This window comes from Balaenoptera physalus (assembly GCF_965194825.1).
Source record: "Balaenoptera physalus genome assembly, chromosome: 16".
Lineage (NCBI taxonomy): Eukaryota > Metazoa > Chordata > Mammalia > Artiodactyla > Balaenopteridae > Balaenoptera > Balaenoptera physalus.
In genome coordinates, this window is record NC_138898.1 from 54,309,985 (window position 1) to 54,329,934 (window position 19,950).

Here is a 19,950-nt window from a genome sequence, read left to right on the forward strand (position 1 = left end):
GTGGGAGGGTGAGCGAGGCCTGGTCCCAACCCAGGGACCTCAAAGAGAGAAGTAAGGAAGAGCACTGTTCTGTTTAAAACAGAGTTTTAGAGGAAACCTCAAAGGAAGAGGCAGCCTCCTGAAGCTGACACCCCATGCCTCAGTTTACTCTTCGCATTTCTCCAGCAGACTCACCTGATCCACCAGCAGCTGGGCCAGGTCAGGCTCGCTATCTCTCAGCTGACTGAGCTTCTTGATGAGTGTGTGCCTGAACACAGAAACCACCAGAAGTTATTAGCTCAGGGCTGGGGATGCACACAGCCTGACAGCCTCTAACTTTGTGTTCCAGTGACTTTTCTGAAATGTTGGGGTTATCAGGACATGCAAAAAAGGGTAATAGAAAGGTCCAGTATAAAAAATAAAGCACATAAAAAAATTTTAAGATGATCAATTATAGATTATATACCCAGAAAACCCAGCAAAAGTTTTGATATTAAATTGATATAAATGAAACACTACTAAGGTAAAGAAAGATGAGTTTAATATATGAGAAGACATATGTTTGTTAGTTCTTGGATAAGTGGGCCATAAATAGAAGTGAAACTTTCCTTAAATTAATCCACGTTTAATAGGATTCCTTTACATTAAAAGACTCATATCTAAAACATCTAGTATAAAATTTATAAAGAAAAGTAAACATGGAAGAACAGAGGAGGAAGTCCCAGTTAAAACATAAAGCTCCAGTAATTAAACAGTTCTGGAAAATGAAAAGTAACAGCTCAGTGCAACAAAGTGGACAATGTATAAATGGCCCAATTCATATAGGAATTTCGTTAGTACCTCATAAAGACAGGATAACTGGGCCGCACCCAGGAAACAAGTTGGATTCCTACGTGATTCCTTGGACCAAAATAATTTCCAGAGGGATCAAAGATTAAATGTAAAAATCAAAAGCAAAAAAGTATAATACTAGAAGAAAACAGGGAAGAAGTATTTTATAATCTCGGAAGGGGAAAGCCTTTTTAAACAAAATACAAACCCAGAAGTCAGAAAGAAAAGAATAACTCTGACTACAAAAAAACTGAAATATTTCCTGCACAGGAAAAAATACAATGGGAAACATACATCAAAATTATAAGGTATAATTTTAAGAGAATGTCAAAAATTGATAAGTTTGATAAAACTGAAGGCACTGGGGAAAGGTTCAGAGGAGAGCAGGAGTGTCTTTGGTCCCCGTCTGAGACGAGATGGTTCCCTCCCCTCACAGCGCTGTTCAGAGGAGCAAACACGTTACAAAGCAAGGTGAGCACACTGCACAGCAAGTGTACCAGAGGAGGCCCCGCGCAGCGTCTCGGAAGGTACGAGAGGAAACTGGGGATTGGGGCGGGGGGGGTTCACCGTGAACTCCCTTAGTGCTTTAGAATTCTCAACCATACGAACATATTAAATTTTAAAGCAAATTTGTAAAATAAGAGTCTTTTGGCAACAGAAACGAGCACTCTGCACAGCTATCTTACAAAACTGCTTTTGTGTCAGAACTAGTTAAGGCAAGGGGGTGTCCAGTCAGCGTCCATCTCTGTTGGGGACTCACAGCTGGGAACTGTGAGCCCATTACACAGGCCTGCACCCATTATGCCAACCTGCCAACCAGGACAGCTCCTTTGAGAGGCGTCCGACGCTCTTTGTGGCCAGCCATGAGCCAATTCAGATCTTTCACCCAGTAATTGCGTGGCTAGTAATTTGGCTCAGAAACTGGAAAAGGCACTTCCCCCTACTCGCCAGTAGTTTTAAGTAAATTAATGGTTCTAAAGCAACATGGAAAAATTTTTATAGGTGATGAATAATAAAATTAGACATGTACTATATAAAAAAACCAAAACCCACAATAAGACGAAAGTCCAAAAGAAAATATACCAAATAGGGTACAGTGACTGTGGTGGGGGTGAGACTATGGACTTTTCTAGCGTTTTTGGTAACTTGTTTATGTAACTTCATGTAAAAAATTACTGCTGTATACAAAGTCAATTTCCAAAAAAGAAACTGTCTCCATATACAACAGTTAGAAAATGAAATTTCAAAATATCCAATAAAAAAGACACATCAAATAACTATAAAAAATGTACAAGAACTCTAAAGAAAACATAAGTTTCCAAGAGATACTCATCTGAGAAGGCAGCACAGTTAACGGTGTGGGCAACACGGTGTTCGCATGGAATAAGATGAAACTAGAACCCCCCTTAGCCCCCAATCCCAAACAGGCCAGTTAGAGATGGGCTCAACCAACATGAAAGGCCAGAACTATAAAGCTTTTAGAAGGACATGCAGGAGAAGAAACTCATGTCTGGAATAGATGCTTTTTGGGGTCTTAAGAAATCTCTAACAAATGTATATACATTTGATTACATTAAAATTAAGAACTTCTCTTCAAAAGACACCTTTAGACAGGTGAAAAGACAGAGTGAGAAAAGATATTTGCAACTGATAAAGTATATATTAAGAAATACCAATCAATTTTTTTTTAAAAGCCCAACGGAAAAAAGAACAGTAGCCTTCTAACTTGCAGGGACCTGGGTTCCCATGCTCTGCCCTCTGGAAGCAGTGGGCCTTACTCAGCCCAGCTGAGGATAAGGTGCTCTCACGCCTGGGCACACATCCTGGAGAAACACATGCGCAGCACCAGACGGGGGACAAGAATGTTCAGAGCAATGTGTTCCCAACAGCCTCCAAATGGAAACTACCCAAATGTCTATCAAAATAGAATAAATAGTTGTGCTGAGTAGACTCATACCCTGTGATTCAGCTGTGAACAAGAACAAACTGTAGTCACCCCCACAGATGAATGCATCTGATCACACGCCGAGGGAGGAAAGTAAGGCTTCAAAGGGAACCCTTGCACAGGGGTCCATTCACGTGAAGTTCAGAAACAGGCAGAACTGAGCTTGTGTGTAATGATGCACAAGTAGCCGAAAAACCATAAAGCACAGCAAGGAAGTGACTGACGCAGAAGTCAGGACTATGGTTCTCCCTGGAGAGCGGGACAGAATTCAAGTGGGAGGAAAATAGGACCATCTGGGCGCCGGCAAGTTTCAGTTTTTTTAAACGTCACGTGGGTATAGTTTAATACAGTTCAATTACACGGGTGTTTATAAACATTTATCAAACTGTCCAAAAGCTTTATGCACTTTCTATGTGTTATAAATAAAAGAACACCCACTCACATACAATTTTAAAAGATTACCTGGCGGGTCAGAAATGAGCATGACCATCCCCTGGGCATCGAGGGCCCTGGGCCCAAGAGGCCTGGAGCCGGCAGCCTCACCTGGGGTTGATCTCCAGCGTGGGCTGCAGCAGCTGAGCACGCTCCTCCTGGGTCTTGGCCAGCTGCTGCATGCGCAGGAAGTGCCGGGCAGCCCCCATCTCCAGCACCGTGATCATAGCAGGGTGGGTGTCCAGCCGAAGAGTCACCTGCAAGCAAGGCCGGGGGTGACGGGGGCCCTGGCAGGGTCTTGACCAGGTATAAAGCTTCCCCAAATGACAAGACAGGAGAACGCAGGTCTCCAGGGACGTACCCTCAACCAGCAGTGCTCCTCCCTCCCTCCCTCCCTCCCAATCACCTGCTAACGAGAGAGGGAGCGTGAATCGTACCCTGCTTGGGAACTCCCTCCTCTTCTACACCCCAAAGCTACCAATTTCTAACCCATCAGTTACCATCCAAGGTCCATCTTGCCTGGTGTTATCTGCACTTCTCTGCTTCACAGGGTCCACTGCCAAGTCCTACAGCGACTGTCTTAAGACCCGCCAGGACTGGCCACCCCATTTCCACTGGCCCAGCCTCTCTTCCTCAATCTTGTGTCCATCTTTCCTGCAGACGGTGCTCTCACCCACCCCCTCCCTGTGGCTCCCTCTGGCCTTTATTTCATCAAATACACCTTTTCTCACCAAGCCCCACAGGCTTCAGGCCTCCTGACTTACGCCAGAGACTCTCCTGGGCCTCCTGGGCCCATGGCCGCCCCCTTCCCAGCAGCACAGTAAGGATCCAGCTCCACGACTTCCTGACCTACGGAAGCGCTCTGCCTGTTTCCTTCATAGGATACGGACGAGAATTCTACCTACCTCCTAGGCCACCTTAAATGAGTCACCGCTGTAAAGCACGGACACGATATGTGTGTTACACAAAGAAACCCCAGCCACACGCCTTGCTCCCTGCCAGGAAGCCCTCACCTCCCTCAGAGACCCACTGCTACCTCCCGTGGAGCCCCCAGGTCTGCCCTCCTCTGCTCTCGGCCTTCCCTACCCTGCACACCTGCCTGTCCCTTTGGGGCCACTCCTGAACATGTCCCTCAACCAGTGACACCTGTTCCCTGGTGACTGTTTTTTCTCCTGCAGCTCAGAGCTGGATCAGTGAGTTCCTAGCTCACTAAAGCCTACCCAGAAACCCCACTGAGAACCCAAGCTGGACCGTACGCCCTTGTGTCCTCAGCCACTGCAGCTCCTCTAGGCCTGGACGAGGATGGCCCTGGGGAGGCCAAGTGGGGACATCTCTTCTCTGCTTCTGCCTGCCCACCAGGCCCTCAGCTGCTCACCTTCCACTTTCTTGGTTCCAACTGCTCTACAAAGTGGAGGCAAAGCCAAGCTTGCCCGCCCCGCCTCAGCAACTCCTCAGGCACATGTGGCTACGTGCTCATGAGCACACACGTGCAGGAGCGGCAGCAACTAGAGCCGGCAGGCTGGCCAGCTGTGCAGTCACCAAGGGCCATGGTGGCTGGGTGGTGGCCCGTCTTTGGGAGGCCTCACCTTCACATTGGTGACACGGGACCCTAGTGCGTTTCTCATCCAGGCCATCAGGTCCTCTGTCTCCTTCTCTGATAGACGGTCGCCAGCTACAGGAGAGCAGAAGGGTGAGCTCGGAGGCCGTCTCCACAACTCCCTCCCCACAGGCTCCCATCGGCAGGCTCCCTCCACCCCACCAGCCACTGGCACGACAGAAGCTACCAAAACACTCTTCATCTAAAATTAAGCAGATAAATTTGGACCCCAGAAAGGATACTTTTGATTGCCTGAGGCCCATATAATTTTGTTAGGGCTTTAAAATGTCTGATTCTCTTAAGCTTTATCAATCTTAGGAAGGCAAGCTGAAAAGAAAACCCCATATAGACCCACTGTTGCAGAACGGAAGAGGCCATGTAGCAAACAGTGCCAGCTCCCCGGGCCTGCCTGGCCTCACCTGCACCCCAGGCCACCATCCACACCTGTGCCCAGAGAGAAGGGAAGCAAGCCAACCTGGGGAGCTGTCCTCAAACTTCTCCTCCTTGTAGTGGTCGACAACGATGTCCGTTTCCACAGACATCAGCTTCTTCTTGTCAAACTCACGAAGGTGGAGCAAGGTCAGCTCATCAAACTGCTCGTAGCAGAAGAGAACCTGTGAGGACCCAAAATGGCTTCCATCAGGCCCGGGGAACCCTCTGCCCGTGACAGGAGAGGGACACGGAGCAGGGGCTGGGGCTGTGGGCTGGGCCCAGCATCTGAGGGCCATGCAGGGGGTGCTGGGGTTCCTGGGCCTTGTGGACGCAGTGGTTTACAGATGGCTCTCAGGGATGCTCTGGCTATATCTTAGAAGCAGTGATGCTATTTATAGAGAAATCCCTGTGTCACCTCCTAGAAAGACCCAAACTAGAAGGCAGGCTTGGGCCCGGCTCCGTGACCCTGGATGCTGACTCTCACTGCTCGGCTCTCCCGAATCGTGGGCACATTCAGCCATTTCTCAGTGAGCATGGGGACCCTCCTTCAGCGCTCAGACCCCCTCGCCCTCTGACCTGGCCCCAAGGGAAGGACAAGTGCAGGGAGGCCCGGTCGGGGCCAAGCCTGCCCCTCGGCTCACCCACCTCTGTGTTTTTCCACTTCATGGCCTCATAGTAGGGCGAGTGCTCCGCCAGGTGCCGGTTGGGGGCGCACAGGTAGTAGATGCTGCGGGTGCCGGCCTGCATGCGGCTGGCGTAGTCTGGGAGGCTGGTCAGCTGCCCAGCAGGCAGTGCTGACGACTCGTACCGCAGCAGCTTTGCGATATCCTCCTGTAGACGGACAGAGGCCAGGTCACTGCTCATTCCAGGTCCTGGCTCTGAAAGCCTCCTGACAGCGGAGCACAGACTTTGGGAGCCTTCAGCTAAGGGAGGAAAGGCTCTGGCTGGCCTCACACCCTCCTGGTGACCGTGTCCTGCAGCCAAAGAGGGCTCCTTTGGGAGCCTGGCCCAGGGACGGCGCCCTGGGCTGGCTCGGGCCCTGGAGAGCTCTGGGGGACTCCAGTGCTGTCCATTGGGCCCCATGTCAGAAGTTCAGGGGACCTCGGAGAGCACGTTCCACCACAGGTGGCCCAGGGCCTTGCTGAGAAGGCCTGTCCAGGTGAGCTGCACAAATGGTCCCAGGAGTGGCTAGGCCCTGTCCATGGCAGAGCCCACTCTGGACCCAGCATCCTCCCTCTGTCTTGAGTCACAGACCCTGTCTCTCGCCAAGCAGCGGACACAGGTGCGAAGTCCACACTTCCCAGCCCTCCTCACAGCCAGGGGACGAGTCCTGGCCCAGGGGGTACAAGCCAAAGTGGGGTGTGTGACTTGGAGAACAGGCCCTGAAAGGCGGGGCTTGTCCATCTGGTTCTGTCAGCTGAGATGCGTGTGTGACTACTGGTGGCATCTTGACTCCATGAGGGAGTCGCCTGTAAGGACAGAAGCAGCAACAGGCTGGGGCCCAGCTCCCTGACGCACCAGCCTGGACGTGACCTGACAGTAAACTGCCTCGTCTATGCCACCGACTCATCTCCAACAACCCACCGGTGCCCAGAGGGGAGGTCCAGATGAGAGAGTGATGTGGTGGGGATGAAAGGGGGATGAACAGGCAAAACCATGGATCTGGGAGCCCACCCAGCGAGCCAGACTCTAGGTTCATAGGCTAAGCTCATGCTCTTGTGCATGTTACTGATCCTCGTTAACAAACTGAGTCATGGGCTTCCCTGGTGGCGCAGTGGTTAAGAATCCGCCTGCCAATGCAGGGGACACGGGTTTGAGCCCTGGTCTGGGAAGATCCCACATGCCGCGGAGCAACTAAGCCCATGCACCACAACTACTGAGCCTGCTCTCTCGAGCCTGCGTGCCACAACTACTGAAGCCCATGTGCCTAGAGCCCGTGCTCTGCAACGAGAAGCCACCACAACGAGAAGCCCGTGCACCACAACGAAGAGTAGCTCCCGCTTGCCACAACTAGAGAAAAGCCCGCGTGCAGCAATGAAGACCCAACTCAGCCAAAAATTTAATTAATTAATTAATTAAAAAAAAAAAAAAAAAACCTGAGTCAGTCAGTGTTTATAAAGCACTTAGAAAAGCCTCTGGCACCACCTGTGTTCCGCTACCTACAAACACAGAGAGGAATGAGTGGAGAGTCTGAGCAGGCAGCACTTGGAGCCGCTGGAGTCCTCGTGCCAACAACCGGGGTTAGGAGGGCCCGGGGTGATGAGGGCCTGGGGGGAGCAGGCTGGTAGCCGCAGCGCCCAGCCCCCATCCCACCCTCCCTCACGGCCTGCAGAACGAACCCTGGGACCCCAGACGGTTGGTCACCCTCCTTCCCTGCTGCTGTTCTGGAGCAGAAGACGAAACCCTGGCGCTAGGAATGACTAATGGGGACAGGTGTCTTTGGGGATGATGGAAATGTTCCAGAACCAGGTGGTGGTGGACATACAACCTGTGAAGGTACTAAATGAACTGTTCCCTTTAAGAGAGTGAATTTTATTGTATGGGAACTGTATCACAACTTAAAAATGGCCAATAGGGCTTCCCTGGTGGCGCAGTGGTTGAGACTCTGCCTGCCAATGTAGGGGACACGGGTTCGAGCCCTGGTCTGGGAGGATCCCACATGCCGCGGAGCGGCTGGGCCCGTGAGCCACAGTTGCTGAGCCTGCGCGTCTGGAGCCTGTGCTGTGCAACAAGAGAGGCCGCGATGGTGAGAGGCCCGCGCACCGCGATGAAGAGTGGCCCCCGCTTGCCGTGACTGGAGGAAGCCCTCGCACGGAAACGGAGACCCAGCACAGCCATGAATAAATAAATAAATAAATTAAATTAAAAAAAAAAAAAAAAAAAGGTTAATACTTTAAAAAAAAAAAAATGGCCAATAAATGTTTATGGAACAATCTCATCATTTTTAAGTAATTGCACAATTAACTGACTCCTGGCCCCAGTGGCACAGTGTTGATGGATTTCTACCGATCACATGATGAACTGCCCTGACTACACACACCTCACCTGCCCTCCCCACCCCGTGAACCAGGCACCTCTCCTGTCCTGACTTCTGTGACCTCCCCAAGCCCCCCAGGCCCTTGGGGGAAGAGACACTAAATGCCCGCTCCCCTCCACTGAGGGCACTGGAGGAGCTGGGCATGTGCTCAAGTGCATGCCGGGCCTGCTGGGACCACCCACGGAGTCCAGAGGCCAAAAGCTGCACTTCCTGACCCCTGGGAGCAGTGACTGGGGTGCCTGGCTATGCCATTATCACGTCCTGGGAAGCTCAGGTTTCTGATCTCCAGCAGCTTCCTCCACAGCCCAAGGCAGCCCAGAGAAAGGCCCAGAAACCCAGACTCTACCTTGACCTCCTGCTCAGCCGTGGTCACGATGCCCTCCCTCATGAACAAGCTGTAATCTTCAAAAAACTTGGCATATTTCTCAGCATCTTTTTTACTCTGGTCAATGAAGAATTTTATTAGCCTCTGCTGTAGAACGCCCTGGAGTTTCCTATGAACAGAAAAGCATTTATCACAAATATCACAAAAGAGCAACTTTCATGAAATACAAACAGCCAGAAGGATATGAAAAAATGTTCAATCCCACTAATAATCAGAGAAGTGAAGACAACATACCAGAAAGTTACCCTTGGCCAACACCAGTTAAGGAGACACGCGCCCCCTAGAGTCAGGGATGCTAGCTGACACACACACCCCCCCCCAACCTTGTGGAGAGTGACAAACTATGGTTCTGAGATTACACCTTCATGAGTCACCAAGATTTATGGACCAGAAATTTCACTGTAGCACATAAAATAGAAAACAATTATGGGACTTTGCTGGTGGCGCAGTGGTTAAGAATCCGCCTGCCAATGCAGGGGACACAGGTCCGAGCCCTGGTCCGGGAAGATCCCACATGCCGTGGAGCAACTAAGCCCGTGCGCCACAACTACCGAGCCTATGCTCTAGAGCCCGCAAGCCACAACTACTGAGCCCACATGCCACAACTACTGAAGCCCCCGTGCCCAGAGCCCGGGCTCTGAAACAAGAGAAGCCACCACAATGAGAAGCCCACGCACCGCAACTAAGAGTAGCCCCCACTCGCCACAACTAGAAAAAGCCCGCGCACAGCCAAAAATATATAAATAAATAAATAAGCTCTGAAGCAAGTTTAATTACAGAAAAGAAAAAAAGAAAACAATTATGAACAAGCTCAGTGTTCAACAGCAGGGAATAGGTTGAAATGAATGATGGAAAGATACACGGCCATTAAAGATCAACATCCTCTAATGATATGATCCTTAATAACATGAGAAAGTGCCTGGGTTGAAAGAAAACCAGGAAAATCCCAATATGGATAAATTACAGGGTACATATATAAGTATGCAGAGACTATACATACTACTTGCTGTGCATTATATTTTTCATAATTAGGATCAATGCTGTATAAACAATGCGTACACTTTAACTTGGGTTTATACTGGATATACTATATGTGCACTACAATTTTACAAAATTGGGATCTTGTGTATCAGGGTGTTTACAAGAGCGCTACATAATGGCATAAAATCGTGAGCAACACTATTAGTGGTATTAGGGAGTATTTTTTTTTATTTCCTTAATATTCTGCCTTTCCTTTAAAAAGGTGAAATTACCATTTGTTTCCTTAATAATCCAGGGTAGGGGAACAATAATGTTTAACGTTCACTTAAGCTTATCCTCTTCCACTGCCATCCTGAATAACTCAGTCCTTCAGCCAAAGGGCAGCACCTGCATCTGTGGTGGGGCAGCCACAGCAGCTAGGATGAAACGAAGAGGGTGTCCATGCAGGGTGAGGGTTGGAGGAGCCCGGTGTGGAGTGTCAGAGCCCAAGGACCTCAGAAGAGGACATCCAGACTGGGGACAGCGAGCAGCTGGCAGAACGGCTGGCAGACACCCCCTTAGCCCACCGTGTGGCATCAGGGCCCAAGCAGGTGAAGGAGCAGGGAGCTGGCGGGGCAGGGGGGCAGCAGCGATGGCAGATGGGTAACATGGAGGGGACTGGTCAGAGGTAAACGCGTTAGGGAAAATCAGAGGCAGATTCCTCACTGTCAAGGGAAGCAAAGGCCAAGACCACAGCAGTGCTGGTTGGTATTGGGTGAACTCAATACAGAAGCGCTCAAAGTACAATGGGAATAGGTCAAAGGGCAAAGGAGTCAGCCTGAGTAGGTTCCTGCTGAATCAGGGATAGTTTGGGCATCAAAATAAACAGTGACAGTAACAGATTATAGCCCTTGAATAAAACAGGAAATCAAGTCATGCAAATCAGTTATACAGATATTAAGAAAAGCACATGCATATTGTAAGAAATGAACACATAGCTGTCAAATACCACCCCATTACATAACGTAATTACTAATTACAGAGGGAAAAAGAGTAACTTCACATGAGCAGGCTGGCAGGCACCCCCTTAATCAAGTGTCAACATGAACATCACCAGTAAAGGGACAACTCAAAGTCGTGCCCCACCTGACGGGATGCATCACTCTGTGCTACTCCCGCACCTAAGCATGAGGGAGCATCACACAATCTGTGCAGAGGGCCATTCTACAGAATCACTGGCCTGAAATCTTCAGAAGCATCCAGGTCTTGAAAGTCGGGGAAAGACTGTGGAATTCGGCCAACCTCCAGGAGACTGGAGAAACATGACAACTAAAGGCTTGTGTGACTCTGGACTGGACCCTCCTACTCTAGAGGACGTGACGGGCACAAGTGTGCAACGTGGATTGGTCTGAGGATGAGACGTGGCAGCTGCACCACGTCAACTCCAACTGACGGCTGTGCTGGCTGGGAGGAGACTCTCCTCGTTCTCTGGAAACACACCCTGAGATACCTGGGGACGATGGGCATAGAGTGGACAACTTACTCTCCCAGGGTTCAGGGGAAAAATGTACTTTGCATCAAGTTTCTACTTTTTCTTTAAGTTTCTTTAAAAAATTTCATTTAAGTCTGACTCTGCTGGTCAAGATGAGTGCTCAGACTGACAACCTAGCCCTGGAAAACCACCAGCAGTGACCAAGTGGCCGGACACACCCCCGCCTGCAGCCTCGCATCCTGCCAGCGTCTGGGGTCAGCCCAGTCCCAGCTGCTGGGGGCAGAGCACACGCCTGAGGTCAGAAAACATGGGTTCAAATACAGGTTCACTCACTGGCAGGTGTGACCTCCCTGTAACTCAGTTTCCACAACTATGACATGGAGACCTAGTGGCTCCCACCTGCAAGGATGACACAGGCTGCACAGGAAGGGCTCGGTACAGTCTGGGTGAGAATAAATGCTCAGTAAATAGCAGCTGCTGCTATGATCAGGATGGGGGAGCAGAAATTCGGCCACCCCAGCTCACGAGGATTCCAAGAGCAATGTCTCCAAAAGAGAGTTCGGTGCCCAGCCCTTGTCTCCTTCACACCATTAGTGACCTTCCTGGACCGAGGTCAGACGTTCTCCTGGCTCTGGGGCCGTCCTTTGCCTCGTCCACTCAGAGACAGCCCTGCATGGAACTTCCCCTGCCGCGGCTGCCCCGGGATTGAGTGACAGGGATTGGCCAAGGGAGGGAACATCTCCTGGAACTGGCCACAATTCTCCTCAATGTCAGTCTCCAAACCCCTCTTATAAAAGCGTGAAGTAAAACACGGAGCAAAGCACATGTGACCTGTTCATATTCTCCAGGCCCACAGCTCCCTTGGGCACCTTCAGGTCCACCCTCTGCTCTCGGCAGCTTCAAGCCCACCTGGGCCTTCGTGGCAAAGGCGAACCCGGTGAGGTGCCCACTGTGTCCTGCGGCTCCTCACCTGATCAGCGCGCTCTCCTGGAGGAGCTCCCGGCTGAGGTTCAGGGGGACGTCCTCGCTGTCCACCACACCTGCGAGACACAGGCCGAGCGTGGGTAAGAAGGGAGGACGCTCGGGGGCGCCTCCTCCCAAGTCCCTTGTCTTCCTAGAATTCAGGCAGAGCCCAGGTCACAACCATGGGGTCGGAAGGAAAGCAAGCAAGGCCGGCGAGCCTTTGCCGGGACAGTTTCTATGATTTCAGCATCAGTTGGACCCTTTTTCAAAACTACCTCCTGGGTTTTCTGTTCAAAATCATAACATATCATGGATAAATCAACCGAGACTAGTGTTTGGAGACAGGAAGCTCCCTGGGAGGCGCCAGCTGCGAGGACGCGGCTCACCAGCCAGCAGCTGTGGTGACCCGCCCTGACCCCGCACTCATCAAAGAGCCCTTTCCGGTGGCGTTGGCATCTGGAGCAGGCAGCTGCTCCTGGGCCTCAGCCCACACGGCTGGGCACAGACACTGGCACCGAACCTCGAATGAAGCGCAGCCACGTGGGCAGGATGTTGGTGGCCTTGGTCTGGATGAGGACCTTGCGGCTGTACAGCGAGACACTGGAGCCCAGCTCCCGGCTCATGTCAAACATGGTTGGTTTCTGGAGGCAAGGAAAGGGCAGCGTCAGGTGGCAAGAGCAGAAATCCGTGGCAGCCCTGCCAGGAGGCAGAGCCTGCAAGGTCACGGGGAACCCTTCCTAAGCCTACCGGGGCTGGGAGAGTTGAGGCAGATGTGCAGTGTCCTGCCTGTGTCTGTCTGTTCAAAAGCCCAGAGGGGCCCGGGGAGGCACCTCCCACCATGGCTCCTGGTGGGGTGGGGGGCCCTCTCTGGGCAGCTGCCACCCTCCCCATAAAAACAATGACTTACATGTCCCTGCGAACAGAGCCAAGCCTGCTAGGGGTCAGGGGTCAGCAAACTAGAGCCCACAGGCCAAATCACCTGTTTGTATAGCTTAGAATGGCTTTTCCATTTTTAAATGGTTGAGGAAAAAGGCAAAAAAGGACATTTCATGATATGTGAAAAATACATGAAATCCAAATTCCCGCATCTACACTTTTCGGAACCCAGCCACACGCGCCCATCTCAGTGTGGCCCGTGAGCCTCCGCCACAGGGGCAGAGTCCTTGGTGGTGCGAGGCTGCAAAGCCCAAAGTGGCCGCTGTCTGCCAACCCTGCTCTAAACCAGCGCCTCCCAAGCTGCCGTTTGCACACACATCATTTTGGGATCTTGTTAAGGTGGGAACTGACTTGGGGGGTCCTGGGCAGGGGCCCAAGGCTCTGCACTCCTAATGGGCCCAGGGGAGGCTGGGGCTGCTGGTCTGCAGAGCACACTCAGCGGGAGGGTAGAACAGCTCTTTCCAAGATGGGTAACAGGCTCTAGTCAGTTAAAGCCAGGAAAGCTGGGTTCAACCCAGGCAGGTTTCCCCGCTGCAGGATTTGGTGGGGCCTTCACGGTGCTGCCCTGAGCCATGCGGAATTAGGGAGAGCGCACTGCATGGAGACAGGACGCCCGCACCCGTCCACAAAGCCCAGGCCTGCCGGGCCAAACATCTCTGTTCAGCACCCCTCACTTCAACTTCTGTTCACCTGTCTAGACGTACAGGATTTTCTTTCATCCTGATGCTGCTAAGGCAATTTTTGTGATGTCTGTGCTGAGCTGTCACCATTCAGGGGAAGTGCTGCTGGTGTGTAAACCCAGGGAGCAGCGGACAGGCCCCTGGCAGCCCGCACGGCAGGCCTGCGCCCGGCTCACCGTTTCCGGCACGTAGAAGAGGCTGCGGATGTTGAGCGGTGCGTCCGTCTTGTAGTGCAGGGTGTAGCGGGGCTTGTCATGGGCCTGAGCGATGTAGCGGTAGAATTCCTCGTGCTGACCCTCGCCCACATCCTTGGGGTCCATCATCCAGATGGCCTGGAAATGGAATGAACAGGGACGTTGTTTCAGACGCATCCTCCCAACAACACGTGGAGCTGACCTGGTGGAGCTCGCGGGGCCCAGGTGCTGGCAAAGGAGCCCTCAGCATGACTGAGGGTCGGCCTCCTGGGCCCTCTGTCTCCAGCCCCACCCTCTCCAGCGCTGGACAGAGACACACAAAAGGCTCTGGGAACAAGCGCCCTGTCCCCAGCACAGTGTCAGGAAGAGCAAAGCAGGAGGCAGGGTCTGGACGAGTCTGCACGACGTTGTGACACTAGCCACCAACAGGTGAGCGGCTTGAGAAACACGGTTGAGCCACGCGCTGGACAGTTACTGAGCCGTGAAAAGGAACAGAGCACTGATACACCCTACAACCAGCATAAGCCCTGAAAACACAGTAAGAAGCTGGACACAAAAGGCCACACAGTGGTCGACTCCATTTTTATGAAACGCCCAGAATAAGCCAATCCAGAAAATGGACTGGTTGCCAGGGGCCAGGGCGGGGAGTGGGAGTGACTGCTGATGGGCGTGGGGTCTCTTTCTGGGGGTGAAACGTTCTGGAACCGACCATGGTGACGGCAGCATGACTGAATACACTCAGGAGCACGAAGCGTGTGCTGTGAAGGGTGACCCCCCTGGTGCACATGGACCTGCCTGCACCCACAGATCTCGCCTCCCCCAGAACACCCAGTCCCGGGGCTCTGACAGCAACGCCCAGTCCCACCTCTGCCCCGCCAGCCTGACGTGGAGCGGCTCATCTCCACAGCCACCTGAGCCTGCAGGCAGCCAGGCCTCACCTGCAGGGTATTAATGCGCCTTCCGTTCAGGTACAAGGGGAAGCTGACAAATTTGCTGTACTTTGTCACCACGTCTGGAAGAGACAGAAAAAAAGCAATGAACACGGGAAGCTTCTGTAGATGAAAGCTCTGGAAGGTGCTGCAGGGGTCACACAGCTCTGGGAGGCCTCGTCCCTGCCCTGCCCGCACACAGGGAGCAGAACTCACTCCCAAACCGGATCTCGAGGCCCAGGCCACCATGAGACACGATGCCTTCTTGGCGGCATAAACAGGGTTTCACGGGCTAACGTGACCCCTTGAGAGCGCTGGGCACCTTCAGTAGCATCCAGTGAGACCTGGACAGAGAGGAGCACCTCGCAGCTGCACCCGCTCTGGTTGTCCGGGAGTCGGGACTCAGGCTGGGTGGGCGGGCTGGCGACATCTTACAGCACAGGCAGGACGAGCACAGGACCCTGCGCCACCAGCAAGCGCAGTGGAGGCAGTGCTGCTCGAAAGGAGGAGGGCAAACCTGACCCTGCCCCAACCCACGGCCAGCCCTGCGCCTGCGACCCCCGCCCCAAAATGTCCTAAAACGCAGTGGCAGGAGGTACCGCACTGACCCGCGCGCACGTCCCCAGAGGCCCAGGCTCCCGCTCACCTCGAACCCGAGCCTCGCTGGTGAACTCTCTGCTGTCTGCCCTGAGGTGGATGATGATTTTGGTCCCGGTTCTAACTCCTGAGGCTTCAGCGATTTCAAACACCCCAGAGCTAAGACGCGGGAGAAGGAAGGCGAGTTCTGCCTGTCAGTGCTGACAAGTCCCACGTGGCAGGCAGGACTTGCATAGAAAGGAAGCTGGAGTGTCCCCCAGGCCGTCACACCTCCACCAGGGACAGTGGCCGCTGGGGTTGGGGCACGGGGCTCCCCACTCCTGAACACGACCTCTCGGTCTCACACTCCCCTGAAGCGGCCAGGTGAGCGCCAGACTCCGGGAAGAGACCCCCGTCCTGTGCTAACTCCAAGCGCTCCGGACCCCTGGCCAGGCGCCTCCTCCCAAGAGCAGAAGCACACGAGGGGCACCTTGTCGATCCCTCGGCCCTGGTGACTGTGGGCCCCACTTTCACTTTTCCTGCGGGAAAGCAGGATTCAGAAATGAAGTTTGGGGGCTTGTGAGATAAACACTTAACCTTGACTATGGTGGGTGCCATCCTCCACGAACAGTCGAGATGTTCCTGGACATCACAGGCCCAGCACACGGGGGAGACGGCGGGAGGTGGGGCAGCCAGGGCGCCAAACCCTGACCCCCAAGAGGAGTCACGGACGCGCCTCAGAACAAAGGCACCCGCCCCGGAGCACAGAGCAGGGACCCACCCGGCAAAAAAGAGTAATGGCTCCCCGAGTGTGGGGCTCAGGCCTCCCATGAAAAGCCCAGGACGGCACCCTGGTGCTTTCCAAGGAGCCTGGCTTCCCAGACCAGGCTGCGAGCTCCAGCTGAGTCCCACTCTGCGTGGCAGGCGACACTTGCCACGATGGCCCCAGGGCCCGGGGACACTCCGTGTGTGATGTGGGACCCGCTCACTTACCCGTCTGAAAGCCACTGGTACCCAGGGCTGCCTGCGTCCACCGAGCGAGAATACACCTCGACTCTGTCAGCCACCATGAAGGCCGAGTAGAAACCCACTCCAAACTGGCCAATGATCTTGCTGCTGGCCTCCGCCTGGCTCTGGAGCGCATCCAGAAAGGCCTGTGGAGTGAGACCGGTCAGAGGGGGGCGGCCCTGCCCCGGAGACCTGCCGTCTGCCTGCAGCAGCGCATCCATTCCTCCAGCGCAGTCTCAGGCTGTGGTTCACCCTCGAGACAGCCCCGTACGTTCCACCCTCTTTCCCCACAGAGGGCCCAGCCCGGAGTGGCCCCTGACGTTCAGGGGAGGAGACTCCTAGATTTGTGGGCAAACTACACACCAAACACATGCTTTTGTATGGTATCACAGAGCACTTAATTACTGTAACTCATGTAATCAAAGTTCCTAATATTAAAAATTAAGTAAAATGCATATACTTGTTGCTATGAACACTGTTCCACAGACGTTCTGTGGTGATGGAAATGTTCTGTGTGGTCCAATGTGGGAGCTGCTGACCACATGTGGCTACTGAGCACTTGAACTGTGTAGCTAGTGTGACGAAAGAACTAATACATTTTAAATTGTATTTAATTCTAATTAATTTAAATTCCTCTACTCGATATTCTGTGATAACCTATGAGAAAAGAATCTAAAAAAGAATGATTATAGGTATATGTATAACTGAATCACTTTGCTGTACACCTGAAACTAAACACAACATTCTAAATCAACTATATTCCAATAAAATTAAAATATTAAAAAAAAACTTTAATTCAAACAGCCACATGCTAGTAGCTACTGTATGTGATGACAGCACAGATTCCCTTCATAGAAATACAACCAAAAATGTAGTAGGGGAAACAGTTATGGTAAAGTCATTTTCTAAAGTAGAAATTTCTGTGAATCACTCTGGACTAACAATTAGACTGTTTTCAAGCACTTGGCATGAAGTGCCATTTTAGGCACCACTTAGGCCCACAAAAAAACAAAGAGCATTTGTTCACCCAGGAGAGGCACAAAGGCAGCCGAGGGACACAGCCGCTGTCCGGGGCTGGTGCTGGAGGAGGACACCTTGACCATCCCCCCCTTGTCGGCTTCAAGCTGCACCAGCACCCGACCACCCTGGAGCAGACAAGCGTGGAGGTCGCTTGTCTCCAGGCAGCAGCTCTGGAGAACAGTCAGCCTGCAACCCATGGGCCCCGCGGACTATCATGGACCATGCCGTCTCTGCGTCACTCCCTCCTCAAGCCTATGCAGCTCAAATAAATGCTAAGAAAGCACTTGGATAAAAGCGTCAGGAGGCAGAATGGCTGGCGTATCAGACGTGGACTGACGGGCTTTGAACCTAGGGTTGGCCAGTTTCTAGCTATGGGCAAAGTACTGACTCCATCCAGCAAATAACAGAAAGTGCCTCTGAGGTCCCCGTGACGACACAGTGAAATCCTGTGATAAAGGGTCCCCAATGCCAACAAGCTCGTGCCTGAGGACACTCCTCTGAAGCTGGTGTCCAGAGCATCTGGGACCTACCCTCTCTGGTCAGAACTGCCCTTCGAGGGGAAACCCTCGAACCTGAGAGGGGGAACAGCTGCAGCACCTGAGGAAAGGGCAGCGGGGGGCTTACCTTTGACCCCGACCTGGCAATGGTTCCCAGGTTGGACACCAGCTCCTCCTGTGTCATCCCGATGCCAGTGTCCTGAGGAGAGAGACAAGCTAAGCACCCAAGCGAATGCACCAGGGAGCCAGGATGGACGTGTGGGGACACCCAGGCACAAGTACATCAGTTACACTTGCCAGGCGGGCCCAGCAAAGTAAGAACACTGTCACCAGAAAAGGTGAATTCCAGCCACGTCAGCCAGGCCTCACTGGAGAAAACCTCACTAGAGGATAGACACATAGATTAAAGGGACAAACCAGAGTCCAGGAAGAGCTGCACAGACAGTGTCAGGTGATTTTTGACATAGGTTCCAAGACAAATCACTGGGGAAAGGAAAAACAAATGGTGCAGAAACAATGGGACAGCCACAGGCAAAAAACAACTCTTAGACCTTCCCTTACATAGACACAAAATGATCACAGATCTAAGTGTAAGAGCCAAGGCTGTAAAACTTCTAGAAGAAAAGATAGGAGAAAATCTTTATCACTTTGGAATAGGCAGACTTTTTCGACAGGTCACTAAAAGCATGAAGCATAAAAGGAAAAAGTGATAAACTGGATTTCATTAAAAACTTCTGCTTTTCAAAAGCCACTACTAAGAAAATAAAAAGGCAAGCCACAGACTAGGGGAAAATATTTGCAAAAGTATATCTGATACAGGACTCGTACCTAGAATATACAAAGAACTCTTACAACGCAATAAAAAGACAAACAACCTGATTAAAAATGAGCAAGAATCTGAAAGACATTTCACAAGGAAGATATACGAATGGCAAACACATGAAAATATACTCAACACCATTAATCATTAGGGAAATGAAAATTAAAACCACAATGAAATACACTGCTCACTCACCAGAATGGCTAAAATTAAAAAGACTGACAGTGACAAGTGTTGACAAGGATGTGCAGCCACTGGCATCCCAAATGCTGCCAGGAGTTACGCAGAATGGGACACCTGCTGTGGGAACATTTGGCAGTTTCTCATAAAGTTAAACAGACACTTTGCTTACAACCCAGCAATCCTATTCCTAGGTATTTACCCAAGAGAAATGAAAATATATGCCCACTCGAAGACTTAAATGTTCACAGTGGCTTTATTCCTAACATCCCCAAGTGCTCACCAACTCGTGAATGGACACATAAAACTGTGATGCCTCCACACAGCAGAGCACTTCTCAGTGACAGAAAGGAACAAACTACTGATCCATGCAACAGCGTAGAAGAATCTCAAAAGCACTGTGACAAGTGAAAGAAGTCAGACTCAAAAGACTACCTCTTGTGTAATTCTGTTTATATGAAATTCTAGAAAGTAGAAAACCATAGTGACAGAAAGCAGATCAGTGGTTGACAAGGGCTGGGAAGGGCAGGGAATACTGGGGTGATGACATCAGTGGTGTGGGTGGTCCCATGACCGTGTATGTTGGTCCAAACTCACTGTACACTTGAACTTGGGGAACTTGATTATATGTAAAAATCATATCTCAATAAAGCTTCTCAAAACAACAGCAGCGGGACTTCCCTGGTGGCGTAGTGGTTAAGAATCCACCTGCCAATGCAGGGGACACAGGTTCGAGCCCTGGTCCGGGAAGATCCCACATGCCACGGAGCAACTAAGCCCGTGCGCCAAAACTACTGAGCCTGCGCTCTAAAGCCCACGAGCCACAACTACTGAAGCCCACGCGCCACAACTACTGAAGCCCGCCCGCCTAGAGCCCGTGCTCCGCAACAAGAGAAGCCACCGCAATGAGAAGCCCGTGCACCGCCAAGAAGAGTTGCCCCCGCTCGCCGCAACTAGAGAAAGCCTGCACGCAGCAACGAAGACCCAACGCAGCCAAATACAAATAAATAAAATAAATAAATTTATTAAAACAAAAACAAAAACAAAAACAGCAGCC

General features: G+C 51.9%; 1 protein-coding gene across 2 annotated transcripts in view; it reads right to left on the minus strand.

Moving 5' to 3' along the window:
- The window catches only part of TRAP1 (TNF receptor associated protein 1), a 53,998-nt gene that overhangs the window by 328 nt on the left and 33,720 nt on the right, over nt 1-19,950 (minus strand). Inside the window, exons 5-17 of one of the 2 annotated variants that reach the window (XM_082428698.1) lie at nt 18,021-18,092; nt 16,362-16,522; nt 15,439-15,548; nt 14,802-14,875; nt 13,846-14,001; nt 12,574-12,694; nt 12,061-12,130; nt 8,600-8,747; nt 5,862-6,047; nt 5,260-5,398; nt 4,774-4,859; nt 3,299-3,444; nt 175-247 (exon numbers count right to left, since the gene is read on the minus strand). In XM_082428698.1, the coding sequence (XP_082284824.1) occupies nt 175-247; nt 3,299-3,444; nt 4,774-4,859; nt 5,260-5,398; nt 5,862-6,047; nt 8,600-8,747; nt 12,061-12,130; nt 12,574-12,694; nt 13,846-14,001; nt 14,802-14,875; nt 15,439-15,548; nt 16,362-16,522; nt 18,021-18,092 (1,542 nt within the window). Of the gene's footprint in view, nt 1-174; nt 337-3,298; nt 3,445-4,773; nt 4,860-5,259; nt 5,399-5,861; nt 6,048-8,599; nt 8,748-12,060; nt 12,131-12,573; nt 12,695-13,845; nt 14,002-14,801; nt 14,876-15,438; nt 15,549-16,361; nt 16,523-18,020; nt 18,093-19,950 lie in introns of those variants that run through there. The other variant, XM_082428699.1, reaches the window with a different exon arrangement.